The 17,503-nt window shown below is 47.0% G+C and overlaps 1 protein-coding gene across 1 annotated transcript in view; it reads right to left on the reverse strand.

The window, feature by feature from the left end:
* Nucleotides 1-2,129: 2,129 nt before the first annotated feature.
* The window catches only part of LOC122381043 (ATP synthase subunit O, mitochondrial-like), a 36,418-nt gene continuing 21,044 nt past the window's right edge, over nucleotides 2,130-17,503 (reverse strand). Inside the window, exons 2-3 of the mRNA XM_043364745.1 lie at nucleotides 15,717-16,034; nucleotides 2,130-2,474 (exon numbers count right to left, since the gene is read on the reverse strand). Coding sequence (XP_043220680.1) covers nucleotides 2,247-2,474; nucleotides 15,717-16,034 — 546 coding nt within the window. The 3' untranslated portion in view covers nucleotides 2,130-2,246. The remainder of the gene's footprint in view (nucleotides 2,475-15,716; nucleotides 16,035-17,503) is intronic.

Consider the following 17,503-nt stretch of genomic DNA (forward strand, 5'->3'; position numbering starts at 1 on the left):
AAAACTGCTATTGCAGTTCAAAACCCCACGTTAAAAGTAAACTATTTCCTTTAAGGTGGCCGTCCACTGCACTGGTTAGGCGCGCTTCTGTACGCGCTGAACCTATGGGCTGCGCGCCGACTGCGGTAACGCGCGATGAAGTGCAGTCAAATTCGTCGGCTGGTCGTCGCCGAATTACGCGCTGACGAGTTGAAATACTTGAAAACTTTTTGTCACTTCTTCTTTGGGCAGCACTTCTTTGTCGGATCACGATTCCTGGATAACTATGATAAAGCCTTCGAGCTGTTCTCGGTCCTGTCGAAATGAAGCTTAAAACTACCTGCCATCTGGTGAGACGAGGGCTGCGCATGAACTTTGATCTGAATTCTCATAGCACAAAGTCTCTATTTACTCATATACGTGTGTGTTCCGTCGTTTTTATAAATAAATGTGGACTAGACTTTATGCAGGATAAAATAACTTGGGAGGGGGGAGGGGGGGGCACCAGGTTTCCTCATTCGACCTAGTGAGAAGACCTCCGATGACTCGTGCCCACAACTGAATGCCTGCAAAGTTGACGTGTCGTAAGCTTTGTCGACGCAAGTCTTTGAAGTTCAGACAAAGGCAGAATTAATTAAATGAAAAAGAAAATAACAGAAAGTCCCAAATAAAGATGGTGGAAAGCGTAGCTAAAATGACGCTCCCACAGAGAGTCAGTGACCACGTTTCGATGGGCATCACTGATCCGGATCAGTAAAAATGGATTAGCTAATCCAGTATGGTTAGACAATATATGAGAATCAAAATAAGGGATTAACTGATTATATAATCCTAATCCACTTGGAATTATAACATATAACGAAGACTTCGATAAATATAATACGATTTAAATTTGCTGATCCGGATCAGTGATGCCCACGGAAACGGGGACGAGAGTCAGGGGTGACATGTGTAGTTGGCGACTGTCCAGTCTGGTTGCTGTGCCGGTATACTCATCGCCCTCACCCACGCACGTCACGTGATGCCATCCAGCACACTGAGGTTTGTAGTGCAGGCCCTCGCATAGGCGGCGGAACGGGGAGGGCACCGGGTTACCGTGCCACCCTTTGATTTTGGCATTTTAACATTAGCCCTATGGGCGTTGCATGGAAAGAATGGGACCAAAAGTCGGCAGTGCCCCCCCCCCCCTTAATTGAACGTGTTCCGCCGCTACTGGGCCCTGGTTCTTTCCATTGTGCGGTACTGCATGAGTGTGTACGGGACGTGTGGTGTGACACAGATGACTCGCGTACAGAAGATCATAAACTTTTGTGGGCGGGTCGTCAGCGGTCGCAGACGCAGTGACCAGTTGACCACATCTCCGATGTCATCGTGCGGCTCGGCTGGCTGCAAGCTGACGAGTTAGCCGAGTACCACACTATCTGCGCAGTCCAGCGAGCTATCACCACGAGAACTCCTGAATATATCAGCCAAACCATCGGTCCATTAGCCCGCGACCTACATGACCACAACACAAGGCACGCCGGCAGATTGACACAACCACGACCCCGAACCGAGACGGGGAGGCGCCGACTGTGTATCAGGGGGTCTCGATGTTGAACGACATGAACTTGGATCCGTATTTGCCATCGTTCCGTCGAGAGGCAAAAACGCGATTCTTACCAGACGTCACTGAGATGGTATTGGCGTGAATGTCGTGTGCGTGATTTGTGTGTGCTATGATGATGTCATGTCCACTTACCCCATGTTTTATCGGTTTTATCTGCTTTACGTATCAGGTGAGAAGCCACCTTTCGCTGTGGACCCTTGATGAATACATATCTGCATCTGCTGTGACCGATACGGCGGTGTGTAGCTGTAAGGTTTTTGCCGTGCCCGGGCTGCGGTCGCACCACCGAGATGTCCGCGCCGCGGCACAGCAATGACACACCAGCTGCGGCCGCCCCGATACGATACCGCCAGCACTCCGCGTCCCCAGCCCGATCAGCTCCGCGTGGGACAACCCAACGCCGAGCGCCGCGAACACCCCTCCAGTGGGGGCCGCGTCTGCCCGCTCTGCCACGCGGCCAGTGAGTGAGCTGTCCACCAGACGCGGATGACTCGGTGACGGTGAGAGGTCCCCGTCGTCCAGCCGCCGCCAACACGCCGAGTGCCCGGCCCCCAGCTGTATTGAGGCTGCGTGCGGCACGGGCGCACAACAGGTCACATTGCACGGTAAACACTCACACGCCTGCCGTCTATGGGCGCGCAGCCCGCCGTCCCGGCCGCTACACGGCCGACGAAATGGCCGCCGTGTACTTCTTGATTTTGGAGGCGATCGACATGTCGACGTACTTGTCGCCGATGGTAACCACCATGCCACCGATGAGGGCCGGGTCCACCTTGGTCGAGTACTTGAGCACCTCGCCCTTCTTCAGGAAGGCCTGGAGCGCGGCCTCGAGCTCCTTCTTGCCGGCGGCGTCCAGCTCCTTGGCCGTGGTCACCTCGCACACCACCTGCGGGGGAGGGGCGCGGGCGTCACACCACTCAGCATCGCCAAAAGTGGGGGGTCGACCCCCCCCGGTTCTGACGAGTGGGGGGGTCGCTACCCCCCGACCCCCCGTCGGCGGGGTCGGGGGGGGGGGGGGTCGGACTCTCTGTTGACTCTCAACTGCCAGGATGCAATACACATTGTACATCTTTCCCAGTCCGTTTCCCAGTCCGTTCGCCCGAAGGCTGATATAAGCGCAACATCACACACTTAACGACCGTGAGTAGGTAACTTTTGAAGGAAAATCATCAATGAACGTCTGGGGCTGGTTATTTCCGAGGAAAATTGATCATCCATCATCTCGGTAAAAGTGTCATGCGGAGAACAATGGGCACTACGTGTCGCCTCACGTCATTTCCTGGTGATGGCCAGCCCTACGTGAGCTCATACAAAACGCGGGCGGCATTACTAATCTGAAGCATTGAGCAAGGCGATCAAAGTAACTGTCGTTTCGTTTTACGGTGTTACACCTTTTTGCGTTGTTCGATGGCCAATCGTCATAACCGTTTCGGCATCAGTTTGAACAAGCGTCATTCAGCATAACCCATCGGCGATGTGCATCACTGATGGTCAGCGAAACAGGCTGGACTCCATTTAACCATTCTGCATAACTGTTTGTCATTGAGCACAATGTTCGTCACAGGCAAAACGTCATACCAGATTATGATAATGTTTTGAGTGACATTTCACAAAATGATTACTCGATGTGCAAAATTCATCGGTACTGTGCGTTAACAATGACTGTTGATTTAAAACTTTCGGCAATGATCGAAATGTCCTAAAGCTGTGGTTTTCTAGTCATGTTGAATGTTTATTGTTAATCAGATATTCATGGATACGGTTTGCTTCGTGTTCCATTGCAACTTGCATTAATTGGCCTCTAGCCAATTAATCAATTAACCATGAGATTCCGAAACGTGTGGTTCCTATGCGACAGAGAAGAGGAGACTACCGGCGCTAATCCGAGTTGGTACACAGGGTGTCCCAGAATTGACCGAACATTTATTTCCTGGCTAAAAGTACGATTGCGCTCGATTCTAATTAGATACGAGCATTATACTTCTATAAGACATGCCTTAGCTATCGAGCTTTGAGACTGTGTGTTTTTGGTGACCGGTCACGACTCGAGTCAGTTATTATCCAAAGTCAGCAAAGGGTCGTCATTTTTTGTTTTCAGCCTCAGCAAACAAAAGGCAATCATGGTGAATAAAGTGCAGTTCTGAATTCGTAAACGGACTTTCGGCATGGTTCTTGCTGGAGAGCTCCAGTATCTCATTTGCAAGCAGGCAGGGGTGAGCATTGAGCAAAGCACAGTTATATCAGCGCCAGCGAAGCCAGAGAGAGCAAGAGATCGACAAGCCTGGGCTCGGCCAAAAAGGAGCATGCACCAGTCGTCAAGCGGGTGGTTGTCATGTCATGGACAACAAACGCCACCCATCCACCCAAAAACAAGCTAAAGGACAGATCAGGGTTAGCTACGAAACATCAGTCTACTTTTGACCACTATCTTCGACAAAATTTTGGAATTTGGGGCCCCTCATCTGAAAAATATGCCAAACCTAACGGAAAGACAGCGCAAATCGCTACAAAACAGCCATAAATCATAACATATGCAACAAAAAAGTGAATGGAAACACACTTTGTGGTCTTACGAAGGTATTTTGCCCTTTGAAGCGACACAAAAAAGTCGTGTGTGGACGTCAGATGGTGACAACGCCCCAACAGCCGAAACGGCCAGGCACTCGTCGAAAATCAAAGTGTGAAACATTTTGAGCCACGGTGCGCTCCTTCAGCTTCACGTGATGCCCCAAAGACGACCGTTAACACTGATTGCTACTGCGGTAATATTCAAGCATTACAACCAGTATAACGCCTTTTGGGCGAAGAACGAGCGAGCGAGATTGCGAGCCCTGCACGTGCGGAAGGGTGAGAGGGTACTTCCAACGGGCTTGTGCAAAGCACCCTTCTAACCGGTCGCTAGCGGTGTGCCAAATTTGAACGCAATCGGCCCAGCCGTTCCTGAGATCTGGAAGCGGCATTCTGCACGTGCGCACGTGCAAACGGGGTCCAAACTGACTTTTGCACGGCACCCTACTAACTGGTCCCCAACCGTGTGCCAAATTTGAGCGCAATCGGCCCAGCCGTTCTCGAGATCTGGGAGCGCCTCCTGCACGTGCGCACGTGCAGTAGCACCCTAACCGCAACATATGGGAATGCATTGCCTGGTGGGTGCCTACCTATATGCCAAGTTTCAGCGAAATCGCCCCAGTAATTACCGAGTTATTGAAATGGGAACAAATTTGGCACCTCTTCTTTTTGCATTTTGCACGTGCAGAGGGGGTCACTCACATAGATCAAGAGTGTCCGACCATTGGTAGAAGGGATGCAGCTACCCTACAAAAATTACCGCAAGACAATCGCCCAAGCGGCTGCTGAGATATGGGCCTCTCAAAATCACTACTTTTGCAAAACAGCTTGAACACCTTTGACTTTTCACGTGGCACGTGCCACGCCGGTCACCGAGATGTATCAAATGTAGTCAATTACGGGGTAGAAGGGATGGGGCTACCCAGCAAAAAAAGACCGCAGGCCAATCGGTCCAGCGGTTGCTGAGATATAAGCCTCTCAAAACGATACAGGCCGGGCCCGGCCGGGCCGCTCATACTGAGATTTTCCCCTTATATTGAAAAGACTCGCTTCGCTCGCTGCGCTCGCTCGCTCGTAATAACTGGTTGTCGTGAACTGAATGGCCATAAAGGGCTTTGTTCTGGAAACCAAATCTGTTGGAAGCCAAAGGTCACGCCATGTTCAGGCATGGATGTTCTCCACTTCAGATGTAAAAAAAAAAAAAAACAGCGCAACAGTGGTGTAGGCAGAATTTTTGGTTGTGGGAGAGAATGCCTTATGGCCTGAGAACATTTTGGATGCAAAGCTAACCGAAAATATTTATAGTATCCAACGGCAAGAGGTCAATGAAAACTGTCTTACAACCAGTTTTGGGAGACCCATAAAACAACTGAAGCCAGCATCGTCTGGCATTTAGCTACAATTGTCGGCTTATGTTGTAGCTAGCGTGTCTATTGCATGTGCCATTTCGAAGCTACCCTTATTGGCTATATCGGACGATAAAAAGAAAAAAGTGTAATTATTTTTACACTTCAGTAGGCGGAACTATGGTCATGAGTACCCAAATATAGGAACGTTCCCATTTTTGGGAACGGAGTTCCCAAATATGGGAACGGGCGTTCCCATTTATGGGAACGGAAGGTAATTTTTCGGCCGTTCGCCCACTAAAACTCATTAGTGCATCACGTCTCAAAAAAGTGCACGCTAATTTAAGTATCTACTAAGTCTCTATAAAATTATCTTTAATCTGACCGTTGCACAAGGAAATTGACCGTCGAATGATATTTTTAATGATTTTTTGAAATGACGGAATGGTGAAAACATGGGTTATACTACATTTAACTTGCAATTTTAAGGAAAATGAAGCGTTTTTACATTTTGAGGTTAATTATAATAATTTTCGCCTGGTTATGAAGTTTCATACTAGCGACACCAGATGCTGACATATGCAAGCGAACACGCGGACAGTCCGGGGGTAATATTGGTGACATTTGGTGTCGGGGCGCACGACCGCATGGAACGTCAGTGATTTTACCGAACTACTGTTGTAAACTCAGTTTCAGTGGTTTAAAATTATTCAGCTGTATTATATCATCCCAGATAGACATATTTTATTTGGATGCTAGCTGTTTAGAGTTGTTTTATAAGGAGCGTCATGTGCGTGGTTTTTGTCTTCCGTGTTTCTAAGCGTGATCGTTTCGGGGGAATTTCTCTTATATAGGTCGCTCTGTGTGGCTTATTTATAATTTTTATGCTGATTTCGATCATTCCTCGTGCCCATCCTACCAGGCCTTTTGCCACTTACACTCATCAAGAAAGGAAAAAACTAGATTTTCATTGGGACTAGGTGTTTTGAGGGTGTAACATATTCAGCGTTCCCATTTTTGGATACTTCCTTGTGCTCGTCAACTATCGGTGATAAACAGACAGGTGCTTGACATGTCTCCACCCTCGGCGCGAACGGTGGATATAGGTATGGAAGACCTTGTTGAACATCGCTGAGCGTTGTGAATTACGTAATCCTGCAGAGGGGGGCGTGCCCGCTGCGAGATCGACGGGAATAAAAGCGCAGAAGACCGGGCGAAACATGCGACGGTCTTGCCGGAAAGGTCATCTGATGATTGTTGCGTTAACAATAATTTGCGGCGTTGGACGTGATGCTTGTTAATGAAAAGAGCCCCTTAAAGGCGTCGGTGAAATCGTTCCCACTTTTGGGTACGCCGTTCCCATAATAAGGGACGCTTGCAGCGCCAGTGTACGAGAGCGTTCCCAAATTTAGGCTCGCGGCCCGGATGATGGACTGCTTTAGAAATAGGGAAACGATTTGAAACTACGATGGGCCTTACAATATCAAACTCTTTCGCAACAATATTGAGACAAATATCAGGTGGTTCACGATCGTTTTATATTTTTTGGACGTCATTTAACGGTTCTTTTTCTTGTTTTAAATAATGCCTACATGGCGTTCCCATATTTGGGTTTATCGTTCCCAAACATGGGAACGAAAATGCGTTCCCGAAAATGGGTACGCTTGACCATAGTTCCGCCTACTGACTTATCTTTTGCGCTGATTAAAAGTGTTCGGTCAATTCTGGGACACGCTGTACAGGGACCCGCAGTTGCTTCTGTACACACTAGTATTTCAGCGTATTCTTGGCCTGTGACACCGTTGCAGGCGAATTGGGAAATGATTGTGTGCTTATTAAAACCACCATCTGAAGGGCTTTAAACTGATGTGCTGCTCTCCTAATTCAGTGAACTTTTTATGGCTATATCAGCAAAACATTGTTTTCAGCGCTTTTTCCTGCCCCATTCCTTCTGAAACCTGGAACCGCCTATTCCATTCACTCCTGCCATCTGACGATGGTCGTGCTGATTACTAGTTCCGGCGCTAGTAACTGCTCCAGCTTTGCACCCGGCACAAACTCAGGCGGCACCGGGCCGTGGCTCGACCAGTGAGGGTCGGACCGAGCCGACTGCCTGGGGCGCGGTTAGATCGGACGCCCTGCTGGGGAAGGGGACGGGAGTGAGGGGGAGGGGAGGAGGTGGTCACGTGGTCCGTCCAAGCTCGCAGACGACCTGTCCCGCGCCCAGCCATGTTCCGTGATCCAAAATCGCACGAGAGCTGTAGAATGCTTGGAGGAGACGCTTCGAAAGCGAACTTCAGCAGCACTAATTTACCATATTCTGCGGAGATAAATGAATATTATCTTAACGCAGAAAAAATGTATGCCTTAGCTGTATAAGCTGTATCCTTTTAAAAGCCGTAAATAGGATTATATTTAGGGACTTATAGGTTTCGTATACACATTGAATTGTGTTACATTAAGCCGTTTCGCTCTTATGGTTACTAACTGAAGAGTTATCCTTTTTTCTCACAGGGAATGACAATACAATAACAATACGAATAAAACCAGACGTTTCGCACACCAAAAGTGCCTCCGTCAGTGGCAAGAAATAAGTAACTAGGCTGACATGTTTTCTTTCGATAAAATCGATGAAGTAGTTATCTTTACTTTTTTGAGATATATTTTCAGCAGTTTTTTAAGCACATCATGGAAGCTTATAAACATTTGCGCATTTTATCGACAACCCGGCTGCCCAGACCGAGACGGTGCCGCATATAGTTCTCATTGATGTTAAACCTACACTTATTTTTCTCCACTGACGAAGGCACGTTGTTGTCCGAAACGTTTGGTTTTATTCGCATTGTTTTTATATTGTCATTGTCCGTGAGAAAAACATACTCATATGGACTGGTCTCAGTTCATGTAGAAATTGTTGAACATTCATCAACACAGATAAAATGAACATTAACCCTCACCGCACATAGGTATAAGTAGAGGTAAATAGACCGCGCCCCCTGTTTTTCACCAATAAATCGCGGCAAAGCGAAGGATTGCGACGATTCTTTGGTGCCCTGGCGTTAATAAATTTTACAACTTCCCGGAAAATTAAATAGCCCCTATCATTTTTGCATCTTTTCCGAGATTTTTTAATCCCTGAACCAAATTACCTCTAACCTGTGATTATTTTTCTCAAGATCATGTCAGGCCACAATAGCAATTGAAAGTCAGCGCACATCTTCTGTGTGTTTCCATAGTCGTTTCGTGATTAGGGACGTGTCAACATGTGAAATATACTATCTTATGTTTGTTTCATTGATTGTTGTAGGTGCCAAGGTCACGTGAAACTCAGGCTAAGGGCATTTACTTGAAATGATCTCGGTTAACTTCCTTAAATTTACACCTTTTTACTGTGGTTTTTAGGAAGTGTTGGTTTGAAATTTAGCACCCATTTTAGTATTTGAAAACTAGGCATACTTAGGTATCAGTTATAGTGCCTATGCAATATGTTGCAAGGCTGTAAGTGCTGGTTAACATTCCATGGATGGATAGCCGGCAGAACGCCTAATGGGTGATCTGGCGTGACCTGTCCTACCCCAAATGCTTTGATGCATCATCTTTGATCAAAGCAAGTGCAAATTCGGAATCAGAAGCAAGCCAACTCCCAGCAAACCTCACTTGTAGAAATTCAAGCAAGATCCAATTTTCCGTGCCTGGGTTATTAACCTGATCTGGGAGGTCAACATGACCTAGGATCTCAACAGTCAACATTGACCAGGACATAAAAATAATTGGCTTTCTCCTCGTCAGCGATGACCAGGACCCTCTAATCATCGGATTTCTCTCGTCACGAGCAGCTCGCTTTTTTTTTTTTTGCTTTTTCAGCGAAGCTCTGGCTCTTTTTATCAAGGGCCGAATGGCTGAGGGTTTCTATTCTACGCCCCTCCGCTACATGTAAGACGCTGAAAAGAAATGCCTAAATGGGTGAGGGTTAAATATCGATTGGTTTTTTAAGTGCCGAAGCCTGAAGCACTTTAATTTACTGCGATAGCAGTTTGACCAACTAGCTCGAATACTATAACTTCTTGAACAATGCATGTAAGCACCACATAAAATGAATCCTGAGAGAAGCGGCTCAAGATTTAGGAGCTATGAGACACTTAATAAAAAAACGGCATAGATTCGGAACTGCACCTAACTTGCACTGCTTTTTAAACCTTTTCGTTGCAGACTTGTAGATTAACACTCGCCCGTATTGGTGTTTTTCCAACCGCGAACGTATAAGGGGGGGGGGGGGTCCGTTGGACCCCCTTGCCGTTTCGCCCCTGATCGAGCTAGAGCTTCGCAGAAAAAAAACGAGCGTGTTGCCCGTCACTAGAGGAAGCCGATGATACCCAATTTTAAGGTCCTAGGTCATCGGTTGACCTTCCAGGTCAGGTCAATGACCCAAAAGTCGGGGAAAACCGGGACCTGTTAGAAAGTCGTAAAGCGTGGCTGCTGTGGGGTTTTTCTGGGTGCTGATCACGAATATCATGTTATTTTTGATTACAGAGGATGCCTTTATGCATTTCGGCCAGGTCAGGTCAGGTCAGGTCAACCAGTAAGGGTATTCGTAGTAGGTGGCAACCGCCTCTGACAGCTTCGTAACATGTTACGAAGGTGCCAAAACTACTTCGTAAATGTTCATATGGTTGCTAAATTCAAATCCAGCTAAAAAAAACTGACCTGAAAACATGTAAAACTCGAAAAAGTGAACCGAGGTCATCAAAGGTCAATGACCTGACCTGACCTTTCCGGTGACCTTGACACCCACCCTAATGCATGGGAGCAGCATCATATCCCATGTTTGGACGCTTAAAACCACGAAAAGACTGCAAACGCGCGGCTAATGCGAGCCAACATACGCCGAATCGCGATTCCGGCCAAACATGGTCTCGAAAAGTAGGTCACAGGTCAAAGGTCATTAAGGTCAGGGTCATGAAAATTTCAGGGTAGGTGTAAAATTGATAAAAGCGAGGGTACTGAAAGTTTCGTTGCGATCGGCCGCTTTTTACGCGAGTTATTCACGAAAACCCTAGGGGGGTCCGTTCGACCCCCCCCCCCCCTATACGGGCGAGGGTTAAATTTTAGGATTGATTTCAGCTGATGCTCAAAGGATGTAGAGCTATTCATTCGTTCATTCATGCGACCATCCATTCATAAAAGAAGCCAGAGATAAAATTGTTCATTTTAGATAAGTGTGAAATACAAACTCAATAAAAGTTTAATGATACGGCAAATTTGACAGCTTTTGTAATGAATAGACAAATAACTTTAACAAGTCAAAGTTGAGAGCCCCAAATACGTAACACAATTGAGGGCATTTTAGGCCATCACAGTATTTGTCAACAATTGTTGTTGGGGGGACTGGGGAGGGTGGTTGCTGGCTCATAAACTGTCCCCCCCCCCAAAAAAAAACGAAACCGATCATCCGCGAAAAGAACTATTGAGCTCGAACCGAGGTGACGAATCGATTTACAGTTACACGCATGCACGATGACTAACGATGCCACTTTTTGACTTCTTGTGTCAAATTAATTCCATCATCTGGATAGCACGTCAACATTCTTTTTGACATTTTGCAACAACCGTATACTATTTGGCGCGACTAGCCTCAGAAATGTTCTGAAACTAAAACCGTTCAACTTGGCTAACGTCATCCCAGCTTATGCACGACAAAAATAAAATAATGCTTCAGGATAACTGGCCTGAATTCCAATGCTTAGTTTACTCAAAACCGGTGTGGCTGAGGCACTAATTATTCGCTACATCCGTGGCGGCCACCATTGTGTTGCATTTTTTTTCGGTAAGCTGTAAGCTAATAAGGAAAGGGTTGGTGAGTGGGTTGAAAACAGCCCTCACCCTCCACCCCCTTCTTCTGGAAACATAAGTAACCGAAAGATCTGGCGATGGTTTATCCATCTCCTCTGCCGCCGCGCTGCGAGGCCTCGATTCGTTCGGTATGTGGAGTCCTGAGCGGTCCTCCCCGGAGGCAAGGTGAAAGGTCATGGCCTGTATCATAAATTTATACGTTGCTGAATATGTTTTATAGTTCTTCCAAGGCCTTGGACACCGTTTTATTATATCGGATAAGCATTGCACTTTCTTGTCAATCAATACATTTAAATAAAACTGTATCATAACCTCATACTGCGGCATTGTAGTTCTGCTTACGGTTGCCTCTTTATGATACGGGCCACCACCACCTCCACTGCGCTGGAGCTCTGACGTTCTACCCCTCCCCGCTACGGACCGGCCCTCGGGCTAGGTGTGTTAGTACTGAGTGCAAACGTGTAGTAGTCACGTGACTTTCATTCACGTAGCGGGAACGGAAGCTATAGGCGATACCAAGGACGGGCTCTGGGGAGGCAACCGGCACGGAAAAATAGCACGATTGTAGTTTTGAAAGAATATATGTTGCGGTAAGCGGAATTATACAAAACATACGTCCTAGGAGGAAACATGTGTTATTCCTCCATACTTTGCGCTACATTTCCTTTCTCCAATGGCCAGCACTTAGCAAATAATAGCACAATTCTAAATTGGTAATATATGTGTACAGTAGCAACTGCGGGTCCCTGTACCTACAGACGGCGAATCGTCGGACTCCTAACCGCTTCGGTACAAACTACGAAGCCGGCCGTCCGTCATAATCGCGTCACCGCCCGAGCGCTGTCATGAAACAACGCCTCCGGCGGCCGGTCGGACTCACGGGCGAATGGTTGACAGTTGGCGAACCGGGCCCGGCCGGCTAGATACCTTTATGTCCTGGCGTTTGAGGTGGGGTTGACCTATCAAACGCTCTGTTGCCTGTTCATTGTTCAATCAACCGATAACATGTCAGTGACGTCTATTGGCGCTCATGAACCGATTTTTTAGATGGATAAATAAACCAGAGTTTCGCCACATATGCTTCGCACTGCACTGTAGAAACGCGGTCATATTTATCCTTCTCCGTACATCAGCGGATCTGTTTTCACTTTTGACGAAATGTTGTGAGGAATGCCGAAATTAACATGGGGATGTTTTGGTGAACGACGAAGGGATGTTAACAAATGACGAAGCATTTATCCAAATCGTCAAAGCATGGATGAAGGTCATCCATGGCCAAAGGTTTTGCCGGAGTTCAATCAGTTATGAAGAATAGCGAAGTTTATACCGACTGACGAACTGTGGAGTGGGATCAGCGGTCCGTTTTGCCCATATGCTGAAGGTTTTGCCGGAATGCCTCTTACTGGCGCCACCTATACGCATATCGGGCGAATGGGTTTTGACAATTGGGGCATTCCACGATAGATCGTACCACTTTTTTTCCAATTTGACACCCTCATCTCTCAGAATTTGACGAAAATTGGTCTCTGGGGTAATCAGGGGCTCTGAATCCACCTGTAACAATTTCAGGCTTATCAGATAAGTATATTTTGTGTTATGGTGTATAACATTTTTTGGATCTTGCTTTGCAGCGCTAAGTTTGGCGGGCTGTAACTCTAAGACGGATTATTCAAATGCCAAATGTTATATAACATTGAACTTGCAATGAAACAGAGATTAATATGTATTTTTTAAAATTTCGAAAAATACGCTTTTTTATATATGACATATCGTGTTTTCTTTCATTTGTATTTTTTGGACTTTGGGACCAAATTTTTTTGAATTTTTATTTCTTTAAAAAAATATTTGGCTCATTGTTAACAAATATGCAAAAAATTAGGAAGGTGTTCTTTCTATAAATGTATTTATTTTACGTCACGATAACGGTTTCGAATAGTGATTTCGGGAGGGGAGCTTACAAATGGCGTGGTAAAGCTGCCTAGTGACATCACGGGTTACTGAAATTTCAATTGAAGTCTGAGTCATCTGAAAAAAGTGAAAAGAGGGCTCATCCAACCCTCTTTCCTACAACGAAATCTTGTATAAGCGCGAGGGTGAAAAAGGCTGTTTGGTTCTGACATTGTTTTGGACGCCAACGACCATAGCTGTCCGAGATGAAAGTTACAGGACGCATACATGGTGTCCTCCAGAGGTCTCACAACTTGTATATCTGGGAATTTTTAAGGTCACATAAGGTCAGGTCGGTCACGTGACATCACTGTTATAAGTCAATGGGGAAATATAAAAACTGTTATTTTGGCGCCGAGAATGATCTAAAACTATCCCACGTACATGGTATCGTGATTTCATGCACTTCTTGCAAAGTCCAATGCTTTTCTTTTGCATTGGTAACCTTGCGTGACGTCATTTATGACGTCACTAGGGTCGTACGGGTTTTTCGTCAATAACTCCCGATGAAATGGAGCTAGAGAGTCGGGAAAGCCACCAATGGACTCGGGAAGACCTTCCGAATCGAATGATATGTCATATGATACCCTTTGCCCAGCTTCGTGACCTGAGGGGCTCTGACCTGACCTTGATCCGAGGTCAACTACTTAAGTTGACCTCACCCTAGCAAAAAGTATACCATTCGATGCACCTGAGCTAGGCGAACACAATAATGCCAAAATCGCGGCTCTGCGGCCATTTTTTGCGAAGTTATTTACTAAAAACCGAACCCGTAACTTCAGTCACTTGACCTGACCTCAGACGCTACCGGTTAAATTGAGACCTTAAAATCGGGTACCAATCGCTGCGACTTGTTGCGGCACACACGCTCGTTTTTTTCCGCGAGGCTCTAGCTCTATTAGAAGCGAAACAGCGTGCTGGGGTCGTATCAACCCCTCCGAAACCCATTTTGTTTGCGGGAAAATGAGGATTTTATAGAAAGAACACCTTTCTAATTTTTTGCATGTCGATTTGAAATGACATGAAGTTTATTTTGAAAAAATAAAAATTTGAAAAATTTTGGTCCCAAAGGTCATTAGAGGCAAATGAAAAAAAGATTAAGGTTTTTGCTCAACAATGAAAATTTTTCTTTGGAATTTTTAAATGGTAATATTAATTTTTGATTCATCGCAAGCTTAGTGTTGTTTACTGTTTGTTGGTAGCTTAACCCGTTCTTGAGTTATAGACCATCAAACTCACCGTTACAAACCGAAGTTAAAAAATGTAATGCGATATAACTCAAAAAGTTTTGATCTGAGAAGTCTGATATTTTGCCAGGCGTCTTTGGGGCCTATGATTACCCCTAGGACGGATTTTCATTAAAATCTGAGAGATGAGGGTGACGGGCCTGGTACGATCTATCGTGGAATGCCCCAATTGGCCATCGGACAACGCAAAAAGGTGTACTAAGGCGATGCCCAACACCGCAAAGAGAAACCCATAAAATGATGCAGGAAAACGAGCATTGGAGCGGCATCGATTTTATCGAGGCCTTCACTAAGTGTGTGCACACAGCACGTACAGTCTGTCTTAAAAGTACCGCGCAAAGTGACAGTGGATCCATCAAGCCTGACCGAGGAAGGACTGCTAAATTTGAGTCACCGAAGCAATGGACATCCTCGTCCATTCCCCAGGTCAATTGGTTCGGAGACTTTAAAATTATAACAGGCCCTTCCTCGGTCAGGCTTGATGGATCCACCGGCACTTTGCGCGGTACTTTTGAGACAGACTGTACAACCAAAATTCGAAAATGCCTGCAGTTATTTACAATTAAGCTAGTAACATCAAGCTTTGAGCCTGAAAGGCATTTGTATGATTCATAATAATGATTGTCACATTATGTCTACTACAATCCTCATGCTATGAATCATTACGCTTTATAAATTCGGAAGAGATGAGGGCCAACTCATGTCCCTTGCATGAGGCTGAGTAGGTGGCTCACCGATGATAGTAGCGGGCGACGTGTAGGGGTTTGTGTTTAAGGGTACAAACAGGCAGGCACTGAATGCCACCAATTATATTTCTCCCACTCGTTGCACGCACAAAAGGTAACTATTTATTTTTATTGTGAATATGATGTTTCCTGGTGCCTTTGAAGTGGACAGCTTTGTGCCGATGGGTTTGTTAATTGTAGCGCAGGAAAACGAGAAGGGGCACCGAAGACCAGCCCCCACGTCCGTCTCTCCCAGTCCAATGCGGGTTAACGGGTTAATGCGGGTCTCCCCTGTACCACCGTCCCGGTCTCCCCTGTCCCAGTCTCCCCTGTACCACCGTCCCGGTCTCCCCGGGTACTACCGTCTCGGCGTCCCCTGTATTAGTGTACTACCGTCTCGGCATCCCCTGTACCACCGTCCCGGCGTCCCGAGGGTACCACTGACCTCGCCGCGGTGCGCGGCCATCAGGGTGCGGAAGGAAGCGGCCACGGCGTCCAGGTGGGTCAGCCGGCCGTTCTCGGCCATCAGCACCAGCAGGTTCTTGGTGGCGTCCGTCGTCTTCTTCTTGGAGGCCACCACCTCCATCGCCTGCCGCTTGGCCTCCTTCTTCAGCGTCGGGTTCAGCACGAACTCGCGGAACGGCACGTCGCTCTTCAGCAGGGCCTGTACCTCGATCAGGTCCTTCTCCACCTTTTCCAGTTGCTTGTTCTTTGAGGCGGCCGAGTAGAGCGCAGACGCATAGCGGCCCTCGACGCCAAACACCTGTGCACACGGACAACACACGGCGTCACCCTATGACACTCCCATAGCACCCTGGATGAGTTGGATTCTAAAAATTGAATTTGCCGTGGGGCCTTGAGGATCCTGGATCTTGATTTTTAGCACGGCACAAGTCTGGATGAGATCATACTGAATATACTGAAGTCTCAGCAATTTTCAGCAGGTTCTGACCTCCATCTAGCGGGAGAATTGTCGCCAGGAAGGTGGAAGCCGAGGGAAAACCTGGCTCGGCCTGTAACGCTTCTAAGAAGCTTATATATCAGAAGCCGCTGGTCAGGCCCGGAGCCGACATATCAGAGGCAGCTGCTTGCGGATTGACCAAAATAAACTGATCCCTTCGAAAGTTCTAGAGTCGCCAAATTTGCAAAGAGGCGAAATTTCCATCCTCCTCTGTCCACCTACCATGTGAACTTAGTCTTTCTAAATGTCATAGGAACCAATCACCACAGATAGACCGGGGGGGGGGTCGTATCAACCTCCCCTGGCCGTCCGTGTTATGAAAAAGACCCTGGTCTGGCGAGGGTTCACGTCCAATGCGAACAGCAGCGCCCAGTCAATGGCTCACAGGTCGGGCTACGGTTTTAGTTAGGAAAATCGAATTCAATAGCATAACCACGCAGCAGTTAAACGGATTAGCAGAGCAAAAGCCCACAGCAAGCAGGATTGTTGTGCGAGTTGAGCAGATGGTCGTCGTTGTCTAGGCCTCAGTACCGTCAGGTCAGGTAATTTCGGGCAGCAGGAGAAGTTTGATGGAGTGTAAATCAAAATGCTTAAACAGCACCATACGATTAATCATAGATAACAGTAACCATATAATTTATTTCTGTTAAAATAAGATTGAAACCTTCCTTGATATTTTCAGACACAAAATCCACTGGCAGTTAAATCGTGGTTTTATGAAGCTTATTAGTAGGTACCTACCAGTATAACGCCTTTTGACGACTAACGGAGCGAGCGAGAGGGTGGGCCTCGCACGTGCCAAATTACGAGGGGGTACCTCCAACTGACTTGCGCACGGCACCCTACTAACCGGTCTCTAGCGATGAACCAAATTTGAGCACAATCGGCCCAGCCGTTCTCGAGATCTGGAAGTGGCACCCTGCACATGCGCACGTGCCAAATGGGTCCCAACTGACGTTTGCACGGCACCCTACTAACTGCTCCCTAACCGTGTACCAAATTTCAGCGCCATCGGCCAAGCCGTTCTCGAGACCTGGACCCCTAGAATCGAGAATCGACCCCTGCACGTGCGCACGTGCAGCGGCATCCCAACTCTGGCACATGGATATGCATTGCCTAGTGGGTGCCTACCTACATGCCAACTTTCAGCGCAATTGGCCAAGTAGTTACCAAGATATTGCAACTATTACAAAACTGACACCTCTTCGTTTTCCACGTGGCACGTGCATAAGGGGTCACCCACACGCACCGGGAGTCCAGTACTTAGTAGC

This window comes from Amphibalanus amphitrite, unplaced genomic scaffold (assembly GCF_019059575.1).
Source record: "Amphibalanus amphitrite isolate SeventyFive unplaced genomic scaffold, NRLGWU_Aamphi_draft 000112F_arrow, whole genome shotgun sequence".
Taxonomy (NCBI): domain Eukaryota; kingdom Metazoa; phylum Arthropoda; class Thecostraca; order Balanomorpha; family Balanidae; genus Amphibalanus; species Amphibalanus amphitrite.